Source organism: Diadema setosum, chromosome 17 (assembly GCF_964275005.1).
Source record: "Diadema setosum chromosome 17, eeDiaSeto1, whole genome shotgun sequence".
Taxonomy (NCBI): domain Eukaryota; kingdom Metazoa; phylum Echinodermata; class Echinoidea; order Diadematoida; family Diadematidae; genus Diadema; species Diadema setosum.
In genome coordinates this window covers 3,418,596-3,442,875 of record NC_092701.1, presented here as the reverse complement: position 1 = coordinate 3,442,875, position 24,280 = coordinate 3,418,596, and the positions used below count along the sequence as shown (strand labels likewise).

The following is a 24,280-nucleotide window of genomic DNA, read 5'->3' as shown; positions in this document are numbered from 1 at the left end:
ATTACTTTAACCCAAAATGCATGTCCTCTTCTCCTTTTCATGAAAGCCATCTTCTTGGAGCCAAGTAAGAATGGGTTTCTCTAAATCCATATAGACTTTTGAAGTACATGCAATTATGAAATCAATTAGCTCTTATTCAAAAATTATGATTGTCTTTCATTTTAAACAAATGCATCTTATGACATCATTGTGAAGTGGTCGTATTATATTTATGAAATTGTTTATGAAATGAGAGATACCTGAACTTTTGTAGACTAGAGCAAATCTGTTTTTGCTAATGAGCGACTTAGCCAGATCTGGGCTAAATTCTGTCAAAGACTTCCGAGAAGCGGATATTCAGGATGTCAAGCCACGCCAGGCAAGGAGTGCATTTCAAGCCCCTGTGGAACAATCTTGCCAATTTTTTCCCCCCATCGTGACATTTTCCTTCTAGGCTTCATGGCGTGAAAGAGAAATCTGAGATGTATGCATCGAGTGAGAGTACAGTAAACATAAGAGTGAAAGTTTAGGTGGAAGAGGAATTCAGCAGGTCCAATTCTGCTGCTACTGCTTCCAAGATTAATTTTTGCCATGGATTTGGATTGATGAAACAGTCATCCCCCTCAGTTATTTTTGTTTCTTTTGCACTTCATTTCATAAATTGAAGAATATGGCCATGTGCAAGGATTTGTGAAATTCTCATCAGTTATTTTTTTTTCTGATGGGATATTGGATAACTGTATGGGCTATGGATTGATATTATCTGTGGAGAATATGATATTGTCATATATAAAGTGTCCTGTCTGTGGGATATTGAGTCCACAATTTCTTTCTTGATAGATAAACCATTCCATATTCAATTTGCTATGTCATAATTTCTTGATTTTATGAGAAGTCCATAGCACTCTGTATAATAAGCATCTACACATATATATAGCCCATGTAATTTGATTCATATAGAAATTGAGCACAATATTGTAGATACTGAATTTATAGCTATTCCATGTGGCAATGTCATAGACAGGAAGTGATAATGTTGGGAATTTAATACTCCCTATTTCTGTTTTTATGTTGATTATGTTAACAGTGGTACACTAGCATTATGGGTGTAGTCATTACTATTCTAAGGGTTTACTGGTGAAGTAGTACTGCAGTTTGTCATCTGAGCATTCGCAGTTAATGTGACTGCTTTTCTTTTTTGCTTTTTGTCTTCCATTAAATGCTAGCTGTGATTGGAAGCCCCTCATTCTCAACATTTTTTTCTCTTTCTCAAAGAGACTCTGGACTGGGACATAGTTTCCTTTCTTTCTTTGAAGGTAAATGTCAAAAGCCAAAACTGTCAAGGAAAATTTTGTTCACTGTAATGCATCACTAAAAAAGCGCAGTATATATTATTTTATCAGCCTCAAAGAAAGAACATGTCAGGAGACAGCTAATTGAATGAACACTTCTGATAAAACTTTGAAGAATTACGTAGGCGGTCTGGTGTCACAGTAAGGAGCTTGCCATTCATTGATGTTGATATATGCATTTGATAATGATTTATGCATTTGATTATGCTGCAGAAAACAAACTAAAAAGTAGGGGGCTAAGTGAAAAGAGCTGTGATACGATGTAATCAGCTCTATGAGCAGAGGACATATTGTCTGTATTTAAGATTTTGAAGAGAAAAAAAAGAGAGATCTACGATCAAAGAGTTTGACACGGGGTTACAATAAAAGTGACAATTTTCATGTGATATATTTCTTATCTATTATTATTTGGGGGTTTTGCACTTGGGTAAGATGATTTTCACATGTTTTTTTCACTTTGTTGACTGCTTACACATCACTACTAATAGCATGAATTATCATTGTGAGTAAATATGTAATGAACAAAATATTGTGCGCTGCTATCACATAGCGTGAACGTTTTCAGACTGCAAAATATTACCTTGTTATTAATATGTGATAGGTGCCCCCTGTGTAAAGTAGGAAATCAAATTGCAATTCTAAGTCAATTGGAAATTTTCTTCATTTCCTTAGGGCTGCAAACTCTTTTCTTTCTTTCTTTCTTTCTTTCTTTCTTCTTACATCCAGTGAATTTATGTTTGTATGTGCTTTCACAAACATAGCCAGAAAGATCTATTCTTTTTTTATTAGATCTTTTCGCTCTCTCACCCTAAACTGTAACACCGTTCATTCCACCATTTTCTTATGTATAGCTGCTGCTTGCAAACTCACTTTCCTTTACCTGTTACAAGTATTATTGATATCACAATGATATTCATCATAATTATTGAGACTTACAGTAATGATAACCTGAGGTATGAAACAATGAAGGTAAAAGAATTATGATAATGAAAACAGTAATGTGCTCACTGAAGCTAATAATCACCCCTGAAAAGTGATAAATGCCAATACTGCTTTTACTCCAGAGTCGATGATCCTAGCTTTGGCTCATGATGAATTACGAGGCTCTGCTTTCATTGAGGTTCTATGTGGTGTTGTACATCACGGATATTGGTTCACAAATTGAGGCAGCCGTCTGCTGCTTATCAATCAGTCATCAATATGCCATGATATCATTGAGATCAGAAAGAGATAGGAGAATATTATATGTTCCTCCTTGTCATATTTGAATGCACTGTAGGTAATATACACCATGGTGCTCACGAGAAAATAGAGCATGTATAGTCTGTACCATGGCTACCAATTGACCCTTGAAGTTCTGACTATGGGTAACATGTTTACATACACCGTTAGTAAGATTTGAGGATGTTCGTATCAAGAGGGGGATTTGCCATATCTTAACTTTATCTCTCCATCTCTCTCTTTCTGGGTGATGTATCTCTTGGTATTCATCCATGCTCAAAAGGGAATGTAATCATATTAAATTGGTATATACCCACATTAACCTCTTTGCCTTCAAAAACAAGTACATCTGATATGGAGTAACAGATGTGATGTTTGCACAAAGCCAGTTAAGACATCACTCCCACAGGGGAGAAATATTACTGTTTCTCATTATTATGGCAGTCTATTATGAAATATGAGAATGTTCAGATCTTTTGACAGAATCCGTTGTTGCAAAAAATTCAGTGTAAGTGTATCGATGAAAACTGGGTAATTTCAGAATTCGTTTCTATGTACTTTGAGCTTTGCCTGGTCAGCATAATGTTATTATTTTTCATGGAAGAACAGAAGTGGATGATGAGATTTGTGGGACAGTGTGAAATTTGTCGAATTCAGACTGAAAACTGTGCAGAACAGGGGGAGGTGTGATTTGTGGCAGAAAACCTTATGGCAATTTTGTGTAAAGTTCAACACAATGTGTATCATATTGAAACTCATGGTGCACGGATGGGTGCGTTATTTATGTTTGCATTTTTGAAGCATTTTTTTTTTTTATTACTTACAAGAGATTTGTGTAATTGGACTGAATGCCAGCTGTACTTCTGTATATGAAACAATGACTTGATGTATTTCTTCTTTTTTAAAATTGTTTTTTTTTTCTTTTGTGGTTTCTACGATGTAAAGGCAGAACGTGTGACTTCACTGGTTTTATCGTGCAAATATTTGTTGGATGTGTTTACATGTGTGGCATTAAGTTAGGGGACACGTGATGTAGAGGAATCAATTGAGACAAAATGACAAAGCTTTGTATATCAGTTACGAAACTTGACCTACAGATATGAAATTGATCCTAGGGCGCGACATGGCTAAATTGAATTTTGTATGGTAAGCTGCACTTTTATCAAAGATAGAATTTGTCAAACACATACACTGCATGAAGAAGCCACAAATTAAAGGTATGGATTGGAACAAGTAGAGTTCCATGCTTGTGAATTTAAACAAAAAATCGAAGTTGGCAGACCATATTTCCTCCGTCAAAACTGACGGCAGTAACAATTAAATGTCAGAGGTGGCCCAAGGACTGTTTTTACAGAGATGCATTAAAATTGTGCATTTATATCACGAGTGATATATAATACAGAAAAGATGAGCACTTGTACGAGATAACATTAATGTGGGCTATGTCTAACTTTCATGAATGATAATGATTTTTTTTTTTTCTGTCAATGATTGTATCAAGTGATATCCCAATGTTGATTCGTGGTATATCTTATCTGATTTAATGGAACCTACCCACACATGTAGCAGTAGTGGAGTAATTATACCAATGTAGAATGATAGGCAAACACTGTCACCACGTCATATTCACCACTCTATCTGTTGTTCTAAAAAAAAAAAAGGCAACAGGTACTTGTATTAAATGTAACCATTATTTTACATCAAACCCAAAGCTTTGCCTCGTTTGAGCCGTTCGTTTATATGGTTGGTTTTTTGTTTTGTTTTGTTTTGTGTGTGTGTGTGTGGTTTTTAAGCTCACCTGAGCCGAAGGCTCAAGTGAGCTATTGCGATCGCTCTTTGTCCGCCGTCCATCAACCGTCGTGCGTCGTCCGTAAATTTTTTACATTTTCATCTTCTTCTTGAAAACCCCAATACCGATAGTCACCAAACATGGCAGGAAGCATCCCTAGGGGCTTAGGATCTCAATTTGATAAAATGGGAACCAGGCCCCAGCCAGGCCCCCCTTAAGGAATCTTTAAAAATCTTCTTCTAGAACCAGAAGTGATAGAGCTAAGTTAATACTATGAGTTAGTACATTAATGGCTGTAGTTAAAAGTTTGTTCATGGCAGATCCAGGGGTGCCCCCCTTGGGGCGGGGAGGTCCAAATGGGGCCTAAATTGTACATTTTCATCATCTTCTTGAAAACCTCATGATGGATTTTCACCAAACTTGGCAGGTAGCATCCCTAGGGGTGTTAAAATGGGCACCATGCCCCACCCAGGGGGGCCTAGTGAGCACAAACCCCCAAACCCCCCCAAATTAAGGTATCTTTAAAAATCTTCTCCTCTAGAACCAGAAGTGATAGAGCTAAGTTAAGACTATGAGTTAGTACATTCATGACTGTAGTTTCAAGTTTGTTCATGGCAGAATCAGGGGTGCCCCCCATGGGACCCAGGGGAGGGGTCCTAATGGGGCCTAAATTGTACATTTTCATCTTCTTCTTGAGAACCCCATGACCCATTTTCACCAAACTTGGCAGGTAGCATCCCTAGGGGTGTAGGATCTCAATTTGTTCAAATGGGCACCGTGTCCCACCTGGAGGCCCCAAGGGACCCAAACCTCCCAAAATTAGGGAATCTTCAAAAATCTTCTCTAGAATCAGAAGTGATACAGCTAAGTTAATACTTTGAGTTAGTAAATTAATGACTGTAGTTTCAAGTTTGTTTGATAACAGATCCAGGGGTGCCCCCCTCGCGGGCAAATTGGGGCCTATAAATTGTACATTTTCATCTTCTTGAAAACCTCATGATGGATGTTCACCAAACTTGGCATGTAGCATCCCTAGGGGGTTAGAATCTCAATTTGTTAAAATGGGCACCATGCTCCTTGTCCCCCCCCCCCCCATCCCTCCAAATCAAGGAATCTTAAAAAAGTATTCTTCTCTAGAACCAGAAGTGATGGAGCTAAAATTGGTACTATGAAAGGGGGGGGGGGTCCGAATTTGGGCCCTAATTGTACACGTTCATCTCCTACTTGAGAATGCCTGGTCAAATTTTGGTAGAGCTGTGTGTAATTTAGATTAGTGACTGCGTGAAAGGTGAACTTGCCATACTCAGGTGAGCGCTAGACCCGCGGGTCTCTTGTTTGTTTATTTGTTTGGTTGGTTGATTTTTTTTTGTTTTGTTTTTGCTTTTTTTTTTTTTTTTTTTTTTTTTCTGGGGGGTTTGTTTTTTTTTTTTTTGGTTTTGTTTTTTGTTTTTTGTTTGTTTGTTTGTTTGTTTGTTTTTTTTTGTAGTGAGTTGATAGGGCGAGATTGTCACTGTGTGTCGAAGGAGTCTTGAATGTTAGTTTGCAGTAAAATTAACCTCACGGCCGTGCAGTCTAAGGTACTTGGAAACAAAATGCACTGATGTTGGTGGAAGTCTATAAGTCTTTGGCTTTACACATGAACATCCTTCTGGCTGATAACATTATATTTGACAAAGTAGGAACACTATTTAACCTTTAACAGCTGGTTTGTATATATGCACATACAGTCTAAGAAAAATAGACTTGACTTTGGACCTTTTATGGGTGCAACTTAGCACCTTTCAGACCAGAGCACCTTTACAGGTGCAAACTTTGCATCTTTCTATTCTTGAAGGTGCAAAGTTGAACCCATTTTTCTCAGAGTGTATGTAGGCCCTATAGTGGTGGTTTTTTTTTTTTTTTTTGTGTATACTTTATTGTGTGAAAAAACGTATTTTTTTGTATACTTTATTGTGTGAAAAAATTTATTTTTTGTATACTTTATTGTGTGAAAAAACGTAAAAACCATAAACGCAGACACGTTACATGCATGTATGTGTCTGCGTTTATGGTTTTTACGTTTACGTACATGTATTTATGTTTACGCGTGTTGGTAAAGAGAGAGTAACAGAAATAGACCAGAATAGAGAGAGAGAGAGAAAAAAAAAGGACATGCATAATAGAAATGGACGTATGTTTTCAATATTTACAAAACAGAAATAAATAACGCCATCTTACTCATTTCTTCCAATATTTAAGTCGAAAGATATGCCAGTTTATGTCAGCAGACAAAAGTGCTTCCTTTGATCCATTTCAAGATGGAGACATGTGGGAAAAGTGTAAATACAGTGTACGGAAAGGGATAAGATGACAGATGGGGAATTCACAAACTGCTACAAAATATATATATATATCGACAAAGTTGTCATAATATAGACGACTATATATATCCGATGAACACTGAGATTGACCCCCCCCCCCAAAAAAAAAAAAAAAAAAAAAATCAAAGTTTATTGCTTGAACACCTTAATGACAAAGTTTTGAGGAATTGATGCATAAGTAGATCGCAAGGCATATTCTTGCGAGTTTGATATACATGTATTGGTTTAAAGAAAACGACAATTCAATGAATCTTAATCAGGGCAGAGATCAAAGAATTTGATGAAAACAAAAGACATTTTGAATTCAACAAGTGTAGAAAATTACAGCTGAAATTATGATTAACAAATGCCTAAAGTGGCACCAGCAGTGACATCTTCTGATCGGTCCCATAAATTGCAGAAATCCAGAGACGTGTCTTGTTGTCTAAGAAGGAGAAATTGTGGATTGACAATGGTTATCGTCATCGTGGATTAGTTACGTCTATAGTTATCGTGGATTGTGAAACGATTTCCCTTCATTTGCACAAACTTTGTGGAGATGAGCTAAATTACGAATCACAGGCCTTAATTCTATCAATTGAAACGTGCATAAATTCACAAGACGTATACTGTGTAATTAATGAGGTAATCGTTTAATTTCCACAGAAGAACAGACACAAGTATGTTGGATGGTGTCGTGAAAGATTAAACTATATTCCTTACCGATTGGACTGTAACAAATTTAATTATATACACCAGTTGTTTATTATCGTACGTTATGGAATGCTAGGTTTTGAAATGGCACGCCAATATAGCTTGGTAAGTTGGTGTAACACACATCGGTGACTTTTCTCCTTCCTTCACATTTCCAGCAAGGGGCATTCCTATCAAAATATCGAAGGAATGGTATAGTTTTGGTTGAGATGGGTATTTAACTTTTTTGCAAGGTACTGTAATTACAAAACCGCTCATGAAATGTTAAAGAGCATACAATTTTACGAGGAATTCAAAGTTTATTGATGAAAAATGGTTTTGAAATGACTGCGATATATTAAAAAAACAACCCGAAAACATAATGCCTCCGGCACCACTTCGTGGCGGAGGCATAATAAAGGTAAAGCAAACTTATTAAAAGGTTGGGGTCCCACCTTATATTATAAGTTGCTTAGTTTTGGATAGTTTAGCCATATCAACACGATCAAAACCAATTTTCATCAAATAAACTTTGATTTCCTCTAAGAATTGTACACTCTTTCATATTTCATAAGAGGTTTCTTGCCGCTGAAAATTGTTTATCCAACAGTGGTGAGCTAATGGAATAAAATGGAGTCAAAAGGGATTTGAGCTTTCGAAATCTGGTCCCCTTTGATAGCGATTAATATTTACTTTGCAACTGATTGACAAATTGCCCTACATCGACGTTTTTTTGTTTTTTTTTATCATGGCTACTACTAAAAAACACTGATCAATTCAATGCTTATTTACGTCGATGTAGGGCAATTTGTTAATCAGTTGCAATGAAAACATCTCGACGGAAGAAATTCATGAATTTGAATAACAAAGCAGTACCCGCTGCATGCCATAAGGATTAGAACCAACACTTGCTGTCGGGCGAAAGCTCGGTGGTCTAGTGGAGATGACGCCTGTCCGGTGATCAGGAGGTCGTAGGTTCGAATCCTGCTCGAGTATGTACGCCCATGATTTTTTTTTTATTTTTTTTTTATCATGGCTACTACTAAAAAACACTGACCAATTCAGTGCTTATTTACGTCGATGTAGGGCAATTTTGTCAATCAGTTGCAATGAAAACATCTCGACGGAAGAAATTCATGAATTTAATATTTACTTGTTCCAAACGCACAAAGCTTTACCAGAAATCAACATACAATCCATGCAGTCGACTCCCATTATAACGCAGTCGTCGAGACCGGCAGTCTTCTTTCATATCGGAAGTTCGTCATATCCGAACAATGAAACAATAAACAATAAAGAGCGGATAATCTTGGGACCTGAATTTCGACTTCGTTGTAACAGTTAATAATGTACAACCGTTTTCGCTATAACGCGAGTGCACTGTATTACCTTGTGTTTGCTTGAAATTAACTTTCCGTTGAATTACAGTATTTGCCATGAGACCGTGCATACATCAAATTTTGCAAAATTTTACGAAGTCATGACGAGGATCATCATGTTCGACGTCATCAAACACTCACGCATAAAGTGGTTTACACGAACGTTGAATATTGCAAATTAACAACTGCTATGAATTTTATCATCGAACGGCCCGACCTGGGGGCATGAAAGAATTAACAAACAAGGTGCGTAAGTCTCCACAGTTATTTGGCAAATACAGTACAGTATTAGCAGTTAACAGTGGTTATACAATACTGTCTATATACATCTGTACATTAGACAACTGTAAATAAAATAGAGAAAATAAACACTTATACAACAGCACAGTTCCTAAAAGGCACACGATCACATACAGGGTCAGACACACACATTTGTCAACCGACTTTTTCAACTCGTCAACGCATTAACCATCATCATTGTAGGGTCTATCAAAACTAGAAAGATACGTCGCATGATATTAGATGTGAGCAGGCAGCAGTAAGCGTACGCTCGCGAAAGGGGTATCTCACTGAGTGTCGAATGTTTGGGAACGTAGCGAACTCTAGGGAATTTTAGGTTTCGCCAGGGTTCATTAACAGTAACAGACAGATTTCATTGTCGCTTTTTTTTTTTGGGGGGGGGGGGGGGGTCGCAAAAAAAAATGAACGTGTTCATCATTTCCTTGCGACAAGAAAATCCGTTTATGACAATGAAAACTGCTTGCGAATTTGATTACAACCCACTGTTAACGAACCCCTAAATTCCCTAGAATTCGCTACTCTCGCAAACATTCGCAGCTCAGTGAGACACCCCTTAAAGAGTAAGCTGTTTTAAGCGACGACGTGTTGAGCATCGAGAGGAGAAGTAAGAACTATTGTAATAAAACTCTTCCGTTATTGAGTAAAAGCAGGACATTCAAAGATAATATGAAACTTATCACCTGTATTTTGCACGTTAACCAATATACAGTGGAAAATTATCAAAATAAAGTCTAAGACAGGCTAAACATACCAAGCTTACCATAATCAATACGATTACTGTAGCTGTCCCACATTTTTTTTCAAATGATCCTTACATTATTCGTACTATAGGAACCTATCAATGAAAGCATTAGCAAACTTTTGTGACGTCATACTAAGAAGTACGCACCCTGGCATCACTTATCAATGACAGCTTTAGCAAACTTTTGTGACGTCATAATAAGAAGCACGCACCCTGGCATCACTACAGACTGCGTGATGCGCAGAAGACTGCGCTTTCCGAGGAGGACTAGGCAACGTTACCTAGCAACACCTACGCGCTAAACTTTAGGCCTCGGGCGCGGCGGGGCGGGATACCAGCGCAACAGGCTAAAAGAATTCACTTCAACCAACGCCTGTTTATCATGCGCGAAGCCAGTTGCCTGCTATGCAGCAAATTTATACAGCGCGCGGCAACATTTCCTCCTTTCTTTGTAGGTAGGAATATCCGTTTCTGGGCAGGGATCGCACTAGCCTCGCGAAGTACGTGAGTATTTTCGTTTTCAACAATTTAACAATTCAACAATGTATAGAAAATCTAGCTATAAGAGACCTGAATGTCATGAATGTATATAATCTAGTCGAGCATTTCTGGGCAGGGATCGCACTGGTCTCGTCAAATACGTAAGTATTTTCGTTGTCAACAATTTGTCGTGTACTATAAAATAGCTACAAGAGACCTGAATGTCATGAATGTACTGTATGTCCCCCCCCCCCCCCCCCCACAAAAAAAAAAAATAATAATAATAATAATAACTCATTGCCCACATCTTAATAGAGAAAACCCCGTTCGATTTGCTTCAGTGGTCAAAGAGAAATGAGGAATTTTGTAGAGGATGTCAGAAATCTCTTCCCTCCAAGTTTTGTCTATTGTATTCACACACAAGAGCATCGAAGTGCTAAACTTGGAAGAATCAAACTCATTACATGCTTTAAACAATCCACTTTTCTCTGTGACCGCTTAACCAAATTGAATGGGGTTTTCGGCAAAATAGAGCTAAGATGTTTTATTTTAAGGCCTTGAAGAAGCATTTAGACAGTTTAATCATATTGGGTGATATCAATGCGAAAATCTAATAACAGACAGTCCAGTTTTGGGGGGACATACTGTATATAATCTAGTCGAGTATTGATTGCGACAGAGTGTGCAGACAAGAACGGAGAGAGAGTAATGTTGCCTTGGATGCACGCTGCTGGAGTGAAAAACCCACGGCCATTTATATTGTTATTAATAAAGTATAATGAAACCGTAAAAGTAAAACCTAATCTAGACCTAAATCCGTATGACAACAATATGGATTCAGTTTTGGGATTAATTTACACACTACAGCAATGCTTAGTTGGATTTTATGCAGACTAATGTAATAAATAAAAAATGCAGTAGGAGAAGAATTAATATCGTCATCATTGCTGACTTCAGAAACCAGACAAAGTTGTTTCGCGAATTAGCCAAGATTCGCGAAATTTAAATGCACGCGAAAAGTTCTTGTCTAAACTATAGTCGGGGACACACTATATTAAATGCCAGTGGCAATTCGCGGAAATTCAGTGCAACAAGTGGTATTTCTGGCTTTAAAGTATCTATTAAGTATTTCATATAGATACAGATGCGATTAAAGAAAGGAAGAAAAACTTGCATACATGACATCACCTCGACAAATTGTGGCGTGTAACAATCACCGTGTTTTATAATTAGCACCACATTGATACTAAAATGAACTCTAATTTTGTTCTGGTTTACCACGGAGTTGAGATGCATATCGTCCGGATATTGTCTATGAGACTATTGATCCCTGAGCCTGACAATGAAGCGCACTCTTCTTCTTCTCTTTTCCTTCAGAATAAGTAGGTCCTACAGTCCACAATGTACAATGTATGTATTTTTGGACTGTCTGGCAGGTCTGGTGTGGTGTATGTGGTACCGTGTGAAATAAATGCGGGATAAATTAAGTGCAGCAGCACACAAATAAAACAAACAAACAAACAAGCAAACAAAACAAAGCAAAAAGAAAACAGCGTTCCCCTTCTATCAGAGCTGGAGTTTCTCTACCTAATCTTGCCTGCAACTGTTGGCAGAGGTACATTTGACAAGACCTTCTGGCAGATAGTTCCATAGCCTTCGAGCTGTCATATACATTGTACATAACTGGCTCTGTTATGATCCTCATCACAGCTGAGCGTTATTTAGCAAAAACCAATAACGATAATGATCGTACATCCTGCATGAAATGAGAAAGCTGCTTACGATTCGACCCCTTAAGCTTTTTACTTGCAATGACTTTGTCTCCTTTCACTTCCACAAGGTAGTACACGGAGGACTTTTTCTTCTTTTTCCGTTTCTTCTTTTCCTTATCTTCCTTGCCAAACTTCTTCCGCTTTATTTGGATGACTGCGTCACTATTGCTGCATTCGGGTAGCTGTTCTGCATTCATCTTCCTCTTCCTCGTGGAGAGTTTTTGTTTCACACTTGGTATGACAAGCTGTTGTTCAAGAGCTGGGCTGACATAGTCTTCGTGAGGTGGGCCATCCCGCATCATCAGGCGCCCTCTCGGCGGACTGGTCTTGTGAGCAGCTTCTCTGTTCCGTCTTGCTGGAGATGCTTCGGAGGAGGTATCGATTGAGGAAGACGAGGGGGACTCGATGGTAGAATGTGAGGGAGCCTCGATGGCGGAAGTTGAGGGGACCTCAATGGCAGAAGGTGAGGGGACCTCGATGGCTGAAGATGAGGCCTCAATGGCGGGATCTGTGGAGTTTCCGAACGCAGCAATTGGTCCAAGTTTGTCCGCGTTGTAAACCTTTGTGAAAGGGAATATCCCCGCTTCCTCAAAGCCACTCATGGGTAGTTGCGGGTTTGAGGACACTTCTTCCCATGCAGGCCTAAACACCTCCGCGAAGGTGAACTTCTGTACGACCTCCCCAAGATGAGCGAGCATGTAGTCACGTTCAGCTTTCTCCCAGGCAAGCTTCAAAGGGCCAAAGACGGTCAGGTCACAGGGTTGCAGAATGTGACTTGCGTTCGCTGGCAGGCAGTACAGGATAATCTTGTGCTTATGGCACAAATCCGCAACCTCCAGGGTTAGATGGCCCCTGTGACCATCCACCAAGAGGAGAACCGGCCTGGGCACATTATGTAGGACCAAGAATGGGACGAAGCTATTTTCGATGAAGTCATAGAAGATTTCACCATCCATCCGACCATTCTTGGATCTGCCCAGAAATGTTTGCTCCGGTCCCCCTTCAAGTGGATTTTGACGGAAACGCTGCCCGGGAAAAACCAAAGTAGGTGGTAGGAACTTCCCATCAGCTGAGATGGTGCAAAGCAGGGTGATATGTGACCGGTCCTTTCTGGACAGTTGGCTAACCGACTTGGATCCTTCTTGATATAGGACTCTTTGCGTTTTGCCACACAAAGGGAAGTCTGATTCCTCGCAGGTAAATATTCGCGAAGGCTGCTTCAGGATGGACAGGGCTTTGGCTTCTTGCATGTGGTTTTCAAACTCGGTAAACCACGAGTCGACCTTCTTTTTTGTCAGGACGGTACGCTCTTTTCCGAGTGGCTGAGGAATTTCCTTGGACAGCTCGGGATGCCTGGCCATAAATAGTCGCATCCACTTGTATCCGGGCAGATTGTCCTTGAAGGGTGTTTCTCTGTGATCATGGTCCAGTATCGTCTTGACGACCTGTAATGCACAATTTGTAATTTATTCTTGATAAATCAAATAGTCATTTACACGTACAGTGCACTCCCATTATAACGAAATGCTCGGGACCGGCAGTTTTCTTTCGTTATAACGAAATTTCGTTATAACCGAACAAATACAAATGTACAATATATAACGAAAACAAGGAAACCACGTATATATATATATATCATATTCTGTTTGCTGAATACTCATCATACACTAGAAAGCTATGTGAAATGTGATAGGATAACTGGGCAAAATCGTGAAATAGGCCCCACCGCAGTGCACGTGCACCCATGCGTTAGCAAGCAAGGGTAGGTCCTAGGGTTATAGGGTTAGGGTTTAGGGTTAGGTAGGGTTGTATTTATGGTTAAATTTGCCGTTAAATTAGTCGAGGGACATTAGGGATTCCTTCCGAGAAGAAAGGGAGGACGAAAGATGCTATGCTGTGGAAATCGACCCCACCGCTGTATCAATTTCGCGTAAACGCCGTTTGGTGGGGCCGCATTCACGAGTATTATACTGTGGAAGGAAGCCCCACCGCGGTGCTTACCTACGATGAACGCCACACAGTGGGGCTGAATTCACGAGTATAAATAGGCGAGCCGCCGTAGTATAAGTACGGACACGCAGTGGTGGGGCCTATTTCACGAGTATGCCGATAACTGCACTACAAAAATAAACGCAAGTTCCCCTCAGAAACTGTGCATGACACACGGAGCGAACACACAGTGGTGTGAAGCGTTCACACATGCAGAGACGCTGTAAATGCTTGTTCCGCTACGTATTTTCGAAAGCAATTCACATTTCGTTATAACGGAGCGCATTTCTTTTGTTTCTCTTTGTCTGTGGCGCTCGGAAAAGACTTCGTTATAACGGAAATTTCGCTATAACCGTGTTCGTTATAAGCGAACTTTGTACCATAGACTTTGATGGTGATAATTTTGGGACCAGAAGATTTACTTCGTTATAACGAAATTTCGTTATAACCGTGTTCGTTGTAACGGGAATGCACTGTACTATTTATGAAACTGCATGAGGGTGTGTCTCTGTGTGTACTGGTAGGTGAACCTTCCTAGTGTGTGTTTGTGAATGTGTGTGTGTGTGTGTGTGTGTGAGGGAGAGAGCGAGCGAGAATATTGATGTTGTATACGTACATTATATTTCCAGTGAAAGTTTATAAAAAGAAGATCAAATAATTGTACTCCACCTGTTTCAGCTCCTCCTTCGTCTGACCATAACCGATTTTTGCCATTTGTCTGATCCACTCCGAGATTTTGTTCTCCTCGGCAACAGTCAGGTATGGTAGTTTCCCTATTCTTGCATCTACGGGTACTTTACCTGAAATCTATATGAAATTAAATAAAGATATTTACATTTTATATCAATTATACACAACGTGGGAGATATTTTTCAGATTATTTTGCGATACAAATAACTCTCATCAAAATAAGTTGCAATGTACAGTAGAGAGAAATTAACGTCAAAATAATCTACATACCTTGTCAATAAGGGTGGTTTTAGGAATGTTGTATTTCATGGCGGCTTGTCGGATGGACATGCCATCCACCGCGATGAGTTGTAGGGCGTCAGCTACGTCTTGCTGGGAGTAGTTGGCGCGATACTTCCGGGGCCGGGGCGTGATGGCAGTCTTAAAATACAAGAAAAAAACATTTTACAACCATTTCTATTTGTCATCACTAAAATCAAACTGCATTCTGAAATAAGTGACTCTATTAAAGTCTTCATAACATTGAAACGTTAATCTATATCGCGATTTTAAAGGTCCGATTTTACCTGTTTTGTAAACACCTGCATGCACCCTCCTACAGACATCTTAAGGTGCAATCACACATCGCCGGTTTTGATGGCGGTTCATGGCGGTTCAGCAAATCGCCGTGCTCCGCCAAAGACCGTGTTTACACCGTACACAAACCGTGGTCATCCGTCACTCATCCGCCATGAACCCCGGGAACCGCGGGGAACCGCGGGGAACCGCCAGAAAAATTAAACAAGTTTAATTTTTCGTGGCGGTCTTGGCGGTTTGAAATGGACCGTGTTCACATCGCCGTTCATCGTGTAAAGAACGGCATCCTCCGTGTTTGCACTGCAAGATCCTTAATGATACCGTGTTAACACCGCCATAATTTTCAAGCAAAGAGAAACAATGAACTTAAAAGAGAATAATGGCTCCGGCGACACTTCGTGGCGGAGAAATAAAAAATGGAGAAAAAAAAAGCAAAGATGAACCCATAATCCAAGATCGGGTAAATATACTGAATGCTATAGCTTCCTTACCTCTTTAACACATACAATACAGTAATAAATAAAGTTTAATGTTCAAAAAGTTGTTAGGTATGTTGCATTACATCATTTACATTAAAACCATCATTTACATTAAAAGGTAAGTTCATAATTTTAAATAAAACTTAGCAGCTTTCAAGATGGCCAGCAACGTGAACCTGATAAGTTATACACAGAAGACTTGTGTAAATATGTTATGTTGATACAGATACGTTGAAACTTAAGAGAGTAGAGGGAAAAGCAATGTTGAAACTTGAAAAAAAAAAATCACCATTATTGTGTTACGTGAACCTGTAAGTAAAGAGGAAACTATGCACACATACTGTATGTATATGCTTCTTTGATAGTGTATAATGTACATATGTCTTTTTATTGACTATTGTTAAAGATATTATTATTATATTATCATCGTTGCCGTTCTTATAAAGCGCATAATACCTTTGGCAAGGCCTCTATGCGCTTAAAGGTATTAGCCCACATTTGTAAACCTGCAGCAATTGGTCTCATAGTTAGCATGGAGTTTGGGTATGATTGCAGTAACACCTGTGCAAAATTTGGTTCCAATTAGTCCATTACTTTCATAAAAATAAATGAAAATGCACCGTAATCCGTATGCATGCGTGTCTATAACGCTCGCTAGCTCCGGTCCACGTACGTGTTACATGTACAATGTACGTAGCTATAGCCCGCGCTCGTAATTCGATTTTGGGTCGGGTTGACCCGGTTTGAAAATTGATTTTAAAACGATGATTTTCTCTCTTTTATCGAATGGTATAGACAAAGAGCGACAGGTGAGGTATGTTACTGTTATAACTTGTACTTGAAGTCATATTGGACCTGTTTTATGCAGTTTTGATTTTCGTGGGTTTGCAAATGTGGGCTAGTACCTTTAAGAGGGGGTAACAAAAAGATAAACAGGAAAAGGTAATTTCAGAAACAGCAACATGCTGCATTAATCATCATCTACAATCACTATGTTACTATTTTAGCAGATAAGTTTTTAAAAACATTTTGGACTTATTGATGAGAACTTGCATGTTTTATCACTTGGGGTGCTGTTCCACAGTTCTGGGGCTGCATAAACTTTGTTTGTCATAGTAGTTTGTTGTAATGGATCGAGGGTATCACATACAGATTCCCCTTACGATTTAGGAACTCCCATAGGCTCATATTTCACGAGGAGCAATTTTGTGAAAACATGGATAAACAAGCAACAAGATCTTAAATCCAATACAAGATCTTAATACCAAATAATAATGTGAAAACTTAAAGAAAAAGAGAGACGTTGAAACAAGCAAGTACTTGTACATCACTGAATAAATAAACCTGCAAATGAACAGGAATCTTTGGAAACTTTGTTGGATTCTGCTTTGATAATTACGTATGTCATTTAATGACAGTTAACACAGATATTTTAAAAATCAAGAGAAAAAGCACGTTGAAACTTCAAGATAATTGCTTGTTGCATCACTTATATTAATCTGTAAAACACAGGGGGCTACATAATTTCTTTAAAATTGTGTTTAACTAACAAAGCAAAACGCTCCTTGTTGAAAGCCATTGAGGACAAGTGAAAGGGCTCTGATTGCATCCAACTACATGGGCTTGGTATGGACTCCTCCACCTTCCGGGGAGATCCGTGTTACTACCGCGTCAATCCGCGTTTGCTCCGTGTTCAAAACGTGTTGAGAACGTAGTCACGTCGCGTTTAAGTGCTTTCCGCCATCATGCATTGGGACACGGTTCACGGCGGTTTGAGAACCGCCATGAACCGCCATCTAAACCGGCGATGTGTGATCGCACCTTTAGCTATCACGAATTCGAATGATATGCGTAACTCTGCCTGTAAAATATACTCAGGCAAAAAATAAAAATAAAAAAGAAGAATACGTAATATATTCGTGATTTCATTCGGTCAACAAGAGACGAGTCTTCTATAGTCTAATTTTTCATTCAACAAAAAAAAAAAAAAAAAAAAAAGAGTGATTCAGTTTCATACATGGGTATATGTAGGGCTAATCCACAACGTGGAAGACGTTTTTCAGATTATTTTGCGATACGAATTTATAAGTTGGAATATACAGTAGAGAGAAATTAACATCAAAATAATCTACATACCTTGACAACATGGGTGGTTTTAGGAATGTTGTATTCTATGGCGGCCTTTCGGATGGACTTGCCATCCAACACGTTGCGTTGTAGGGCGTCAGCCACATCTTGCTGGGAGTATTTGGCTCGATTCTTCCGGGTCGTGGTGGCAGCCTCAAAATACAAGAGAAACCATTTTACAACCATTTATTGGTTCTATTTTTTATAACTAAAATCAAATCGCATTCAACAGTTTGAAATAAGTGACCCTATTAAAGTCTTCATAACATTGAAATGTTAATCTACATCGTGATTTTAAAGGTCCAAACACAATTTGGGTTGGGTTTATTATTTTGTAAGCGAACTTGAAATTGATTTTTATTGTTGCAGTGGGTTACACGATTCGTTGAGGATTGTGCGAGTATACAAAAACTATTAGCGCAACAAGTGGATAGACCTCAACAGGCTTATTATTTAGTTTGTTTGTTTGTGTTTTGTTTGTTTCACTTTTCCATCGAAGACGATGGCTGGATAGCTCATATCATCTGCACTAGCTGGCCTCCCATATAGGGTCCAGGTGGATGGGAGGCGGGACTACTTCACTGGGTTATGCACCCTCCTCCTTGCAATGAATGAATAAATGAATGAATGAATGAATGAATGAATGAATGAAGCGCGGGATCGTGTTTGTACGTGTATGAGTTGTGACTCTTTCATTCACGGGACCTTCATTTTATGTCCTATCCGAAGGACAAAGTGTTCTGCTTATTACTAGAGGCAGGGCCGGCGGAACTGCCCCCCCCCCCCCACACACACACACACACACTTGTTTTTCTGGAAAGGTTTTTTTCTTCAGTATTTGAGTGTGTGTGTGTGTGTGTGTGTGTGTGTGGCTTGTCAGCTGAAGAAGAATCCCGGAAGTGGGAGGTGACGCTGTCAGAGAGTTGTGCTGAGGGCCTTCCGCCCCCCCCCCTTTTTTTTTTTTTTGCTTGTCAGCTAGCAAAACCCGGAAGTGGTACCCCAGAAATACAAACTGCCCCCCCCCCCCCACACACACACACACTTTCAATAACGTGGTGCCGTCCGGAAGAGGGACGGTATATGATTACACGCAACATTCCCCAGTTAGACTCGGGAACCGAACCCGGGTCCTTGGGATCTGTCAGAGGCAGACGCGCTACGTTCAGTTCAGTTCAGTTCAGTAATGTCCCAGTCACATATAAACACGGATGCTCAAGGATCTACACGGTGATCCGGGGAGGTCCGCGGATATCCGGGGAGATCCGAGATTTTGGTATGACTGTACACACGGTATCAACACGGCAGCTACACGGATAAGGCCGGAAGAGCGCGGCGTCTACACGGACAAACACGGCATCTACACGGATCAACACGGCAGCTACACGGCAGCCACACGGACCACCCCGGATTGCTCTGCCAACACGGCAATCCCCGGATGACGCCGGATGTTTTTGACCTCCAAAAGTTGCCGTGTTGGCCTCCCGGCGTCAACACGGATCTCTCCCCGGATCAGATCCGGGGTGGTCCGGGGTGATCCGGGATGTCTATGTGACTGGGGCATAAGTTTTATTGTCCCCGCCGAACGAGTTCGAGCAGGGGACTATGAAACGGGCTCCGTACGTGTGTGTGTCCGTGTGTCCGTCCGTCCGTCCGTCCGTGTGTCCGTCCGTCCGTGTGTCCGTGTGTGCGTCCGTGTGTGATCAAAATGTTCAAAATGCTACTCCTTCGCCATTTCTAACCCGATTTTGATTCTGTTTGCTTTATGTGATAGCACTACATGGGAGCTTTGAAACTTCTATACAGAATTTCAGTTGTGACCTTTGACCTTGACCTTTGACCTATATTGTACATTTTGCTTCAAAATGCTACTCCTTCGCCATTTCTAACCCGATTTTAATTCCGTTTGCCTTATATGATGGCACTAGGTGAGGGCTTCAAAACTTCTACACAGAATTTTGACCTTTGACTTCTTTGACCTTTGACCTTGATTTTTGACCTATATTGTACATTGCCTACAAAATGCTACTCCTTCGCCATTTGTAACCCGATTTTGATTCCGTTTGCTTTATGTGATGGCACTAGGTGAGGGCTTCAAAACTTCTACACAGAATTTTGACCTTTGACTTCTTTGACCTTTGACCTTGATTTTTGACCTGTATTGTACATTTTCCTACCAAATGCTACTCCCTCGCCATTTCTAACCCGATTTCGATTCCGTTTGCTTTATGTGATGGCACTAGGTGAGGGCTTCAAAACTTCTACACAGAATTTTGACCTTTGACTTCTTTGACCTTTGACCTTGATTTTCTTACCTATATTGTACATTGGCTACAAAATGCTACTCCTTCGCCATTTCTAACCCGATTTCGATTCCGTTTGCTTTATGTGATGGCACTAGGTGAGGGCTTCAAAACTTCTACATAGAATTTTGACCTTTGACCTCTTTGACCTTTGACCTTCATCTTTTCACCTATATTGTACATTTTGCTACTGAATGCTACTTCCGGCGGGGACATATATTACGCACCGCGTAATTTCTACTTTTCCTTGTTTCTCCACTTGTACATAACAGAAGAGAAGTATAACAATATCGAACATATTATTCACAAGTCATGAAAATATAAACAAAATGTCGCATTGCAAATATATAATCATGTGAAATAATACATAAATATCATTTCAGATCTCAAAATACCCCGAAACAACTCATCATCCCGGCAAATAGCGTCAATCAGATTAGTTTCTTGGTACGCTCTTTCGATATATTGCAAGCAAACATTAAATGGTGAAAGACGGGTACTCAAACCCTTACCAGAACTATATGTTTTCACTTTAAATAAAGATAAAATTACACCATATACCATTTATATGATTGACAAAATGAAGTGTCTGTTCGCAAAAACCGATAAGTCCATATTTGCCAAATGGAGATATTTGCGATTAAAGGTCAAGAAAAACAAAGAAAATAATAAGAAAATTTGTGCTTCTTTTGACCATAACTTCAAAAATGTACCTTTATATGTAGTGACCAATATATCATTTAAAAGGTATTATTTTGTAGTTTATGACAGAGACCGTACTTCAAAATCTTCAAAAATGGACTTATCGGTTTTTGCGAACAAACTCTTCAAATTTATATCGAACGAACGGGGGTTAAAGTTATCATTCCACTGTGAATTTTATCTGTTTTGTGAACACCTGCATGCACCTTCCGTCAGACATCTTAGCTATCACGAATATGAATTATATGTGTAAGTCTACCTGTAAAGTATACTCGGGTAAAAAACAAAAAACAAAAACAAAACAAAACAAAACAAAACAAAACAAAACAAAACCGTAATATATTCCTGATTGCATAAATTTATTGGACGGTCAACAGGCAACGAGTCTTCTATAGTCTAATTTTTCAATCAAAAAAAAAGAAGAAGAAGAAGAAGAAGACAGTGTTTCAGTTTCACACATGGATATATGTAGGGCTAATCCACAACGCGGAAGATGTTTTTCAGATTATTTTGTGATACGAATTACTCTCATTAAATAAGTTGCAATATACAGTAGAGAGAAATCAACATCAAAATAATCTACATACCTTGTCAAGAAGGGTGCTCTTAGGAATGTTGTATTCCTTGGCGGCTTTTCGGATGGATATGGCATTCGACGCGATGCGTTGTAGGGCGTCAGTCACGTCTTGCTGGGAGTAGTTGGCGCGATACTTCCGGGGCATGACGGCAGCCTTAAAATACAAGAGAAACCATTTCATTACAACCATTTAATGGTTCTATCTTTTTATAACTAAAATTTATTAAATAGCATTTGACGGATTGAAATAAGTGACTCTATAAAATTCTTCATAACACTGAAATGTTAATCTATATCGTGATTTAAAAGATCCATAAGACATTTGGGTTGGGTTTATTTTGTAAGCAAACTTGAAATCGAATTTATTGTTGCAGTGGGTTACTAGTATGCCTACATGATTTGTTGAGGCTTATGCGAGTATACAAAAACTATTAGCGCAACATGAGAATACCCTTACAGGCCTAACTACATTTGTTTGTTTGTTTGTTTGTTTTTTGTTTGTTTCACATTTCCATCTAAGACGATGGCTGGATATAGCCCATGCACTAGCTTCTATCATGGGGTCCAGCTGGATGTGAGGGGCGGAACTACAGCTGTATACACTGCCCGCTACTTTGGCAAAAGGAAGCAAGTGACATACCATCCGAATTTGAGTTATTGATGTTTTCATAATTCACATAATGAGCTCTTCTTCCAGGCCAAATTTCATGCAGAGACACTCATCCTACTAAGAGATATGTTAGATAAGACATCATGATAGTCCATTGACGTCAGTGTAAATGACAGACACATTTTGCTCTTTTACAAGAAATGTCACTTTTGTCACTTGTTTCCTTGTGCCAAAGTAGGGCAATATAGTACTTCACTGGGTTATGCACCCTCCTCCTTGCGATGAATGAAGCGCGGGATCGTGTTAATAATAAAATACGTATAACATGGCCTACTATAGGAGTTTTATTTATTTATCTATTTATTTATTCAAGATTTCATGCGTGTTCACAAAACAGGAATGCATACAAATGTATGCAAGTACATCTCATTATAGCCAAGACAGAATATATACAATAAGTATACATTGATAAGAAGTAGTTACAGGATAGTATACAACTCCACTAAGAGAGCTACATTATTCAAGGTAACGAACACGTAAAGGAATTGCAACATATATTTTGAAAATCGTTGCAACCCCCGTGAACACAATCTATATGCTTGCAAATAGTTAAATGATACTTGATAGGAGTTGGGGGTATTTACAAAGAGAGCATGGGAACATGAGGGGGGAAGAAGAAATGCATGTGTGGTGCCTATTTGTCCTGTCGGACATTGACAAGAGAGAGCAAGAAAAAGTTTAAAGTGTCAAGTCATTATAAGCAAATTATACTGATTAGATTGATTAAATTTCTCATAAATCCCATTCAAATGTCGATTTCAGAGGAAATATATGATCGCAGCAAGTTTAATAGTGATTCTTTCATAAACGGGACCTTCATTTTATGTTCTCCCCGAGGGAGAGAGTATCAGGACTGCTTCTTACTAGAGGCAGGCCGGGCCAGCAGACTGCCCCCCCCCCCCCTATTTTCTGGAAAGGTTTTTTTTTTTTTTTTTTTTTTTTTTTTTCTATAAATTATTGTTATTATTGTGTGTGTGTGTGGCTTGAGAGCCTCCTGCCCCCCCCCCCCCTTTTTTCCCCCTTATTTTAGCTAGTGAAACCCCGGAAGTGGCACCACCAGAAATGTAAACTACCCCCCCCCCCCCCCCCCCGGCCACACACACACACACACACACACACACACTTTTAAAAACGAGTTGGCCGTCATTGAGAGGTTCGGAGGCAGACGCGCTACCGACCGAGCCAAATCCCCGCTCAATCAGTGCAGTGGGAAAGGCTGGGTACTTTTGTTGTTCAGCTAGCACTATTTGAATTGTTCACAAATTTAATGTAATGCCTCTAGCTAGAGACAATTGGTATCATACAGAAAGGCGGTACCTCCTTCCACACACTTACGATGCATACTTTTGACCGAGCCTTCCAGAATATAGATTGAAGGCGAACCGTATAACTGCTAGACGATCGATTCAGACCTCGAGAATCAATCGCAGGGGCGGTTGTGATACTTTTGTCTGACAACTGCCCATTGTCGCATTGAAATGTTTTAGATGCAATTACTCCCAAAATAACATTTTTATATCCTTTGATATTAGAACTTAATTATAAAAGCTGCGTGAAAGTTAGCACGTGCGTGGGCAGCCTTACAGGTGCGGGTATGGTAGTTCACCACTGACACATGATTGTACAACTTCGTGTTAATCACTGGCTTGTACAGTTTAATATTAAGGAGTCAGTGCTTAGCTAACGGGATGGTAAAGCACATGTACATGTACTAGTATAGGGCCCCCGCGTATCCAAAGATCGTACACTGTGTACGATCTTTGGTACATCTAGCGTGCATTCACATTGCATTCAATACAGAGTTACAGCACATTTACCTCGAAACTCGTAATGAAACAAGGCTACGTGCTACTATGCAACTTAACTCACCTTCTAACGGAACCTGGGAATGGTCCGTCCAGTAGAGCAGGCAGGATTTGATGATGATTTTGGAGATACTTTGAGCTGCCCAACTGACGTTTTTCGGAACAGGTACATGTTTGTGTGTATGCCTATACTGCATATGCAGGATGTATGTAGTCGTCGATCGCATCGTACGAACGTGTGCACAAACTATAGCGCACGCAATGGGCTAGTTGCTTGCTTGAATTTCGCACAAAACCAAGGCTTATGTTTTATTCATTA

At 39.6% G+C, this 24,280-nt stretch overlaps 2 protein-coding genes across 5 annotated transcripts in view; one reads left to right on the top strand and one right to left on the bottom strand.

Annotated features, from left to right (window-relative positions):
• The first annotated feature begins 10,164 nt into the window (after positions 1-10,164).
• Positions 10,165-24,280, top strand: part of LOC140240752 (outer dynein arm-docking complex subunit 3-like) — a 30,030-nt gene continuing 15,914 nt past the window's right edge. The window contains exon 1 of one of the 4 annotated variants that reach the window (XM_072320521.1): positions 10,165-10,298. Coding sequence is in view for 1 of the 4 variants with exons in the window: in XM_072320519.1 (XP_072176620.1) it covers positions 10,177-10,294 (118 nt within the window). In the remaining 3 variants the exon portion in view is untranslated. The remainder of the gene's footprint in view (positions 10,299-24,280) is intronic. The other 3 variants (XM_072320522.1, XM_072320519.1, XM_072320520.1) reach the window with 3 other exon arrangements.
• LOC140241066 (uncharacterized) lies at positions 11,992-24,147 on the bottom strand. The gene is made up of 6 exons (XM_072320834.1): positions 24,026-24,147; positions 21,497-21,640; positions 17,917-18,060; positions 14,996-15,145; positions 14,705-14,842; positions 11,992-13,491 (listed from the first exon to the last, which is right to left on the bottom strand). Exons 2-6 carry the CDS (start codon positions 21,629-21,631, stop codon positions 11,992-11,994), a joined length of 2,067 nt encoding a protein of 688 aa, XP_072176935.1. The 5' UTR covers positions 21,632-21,640; positions 24,026-24,147.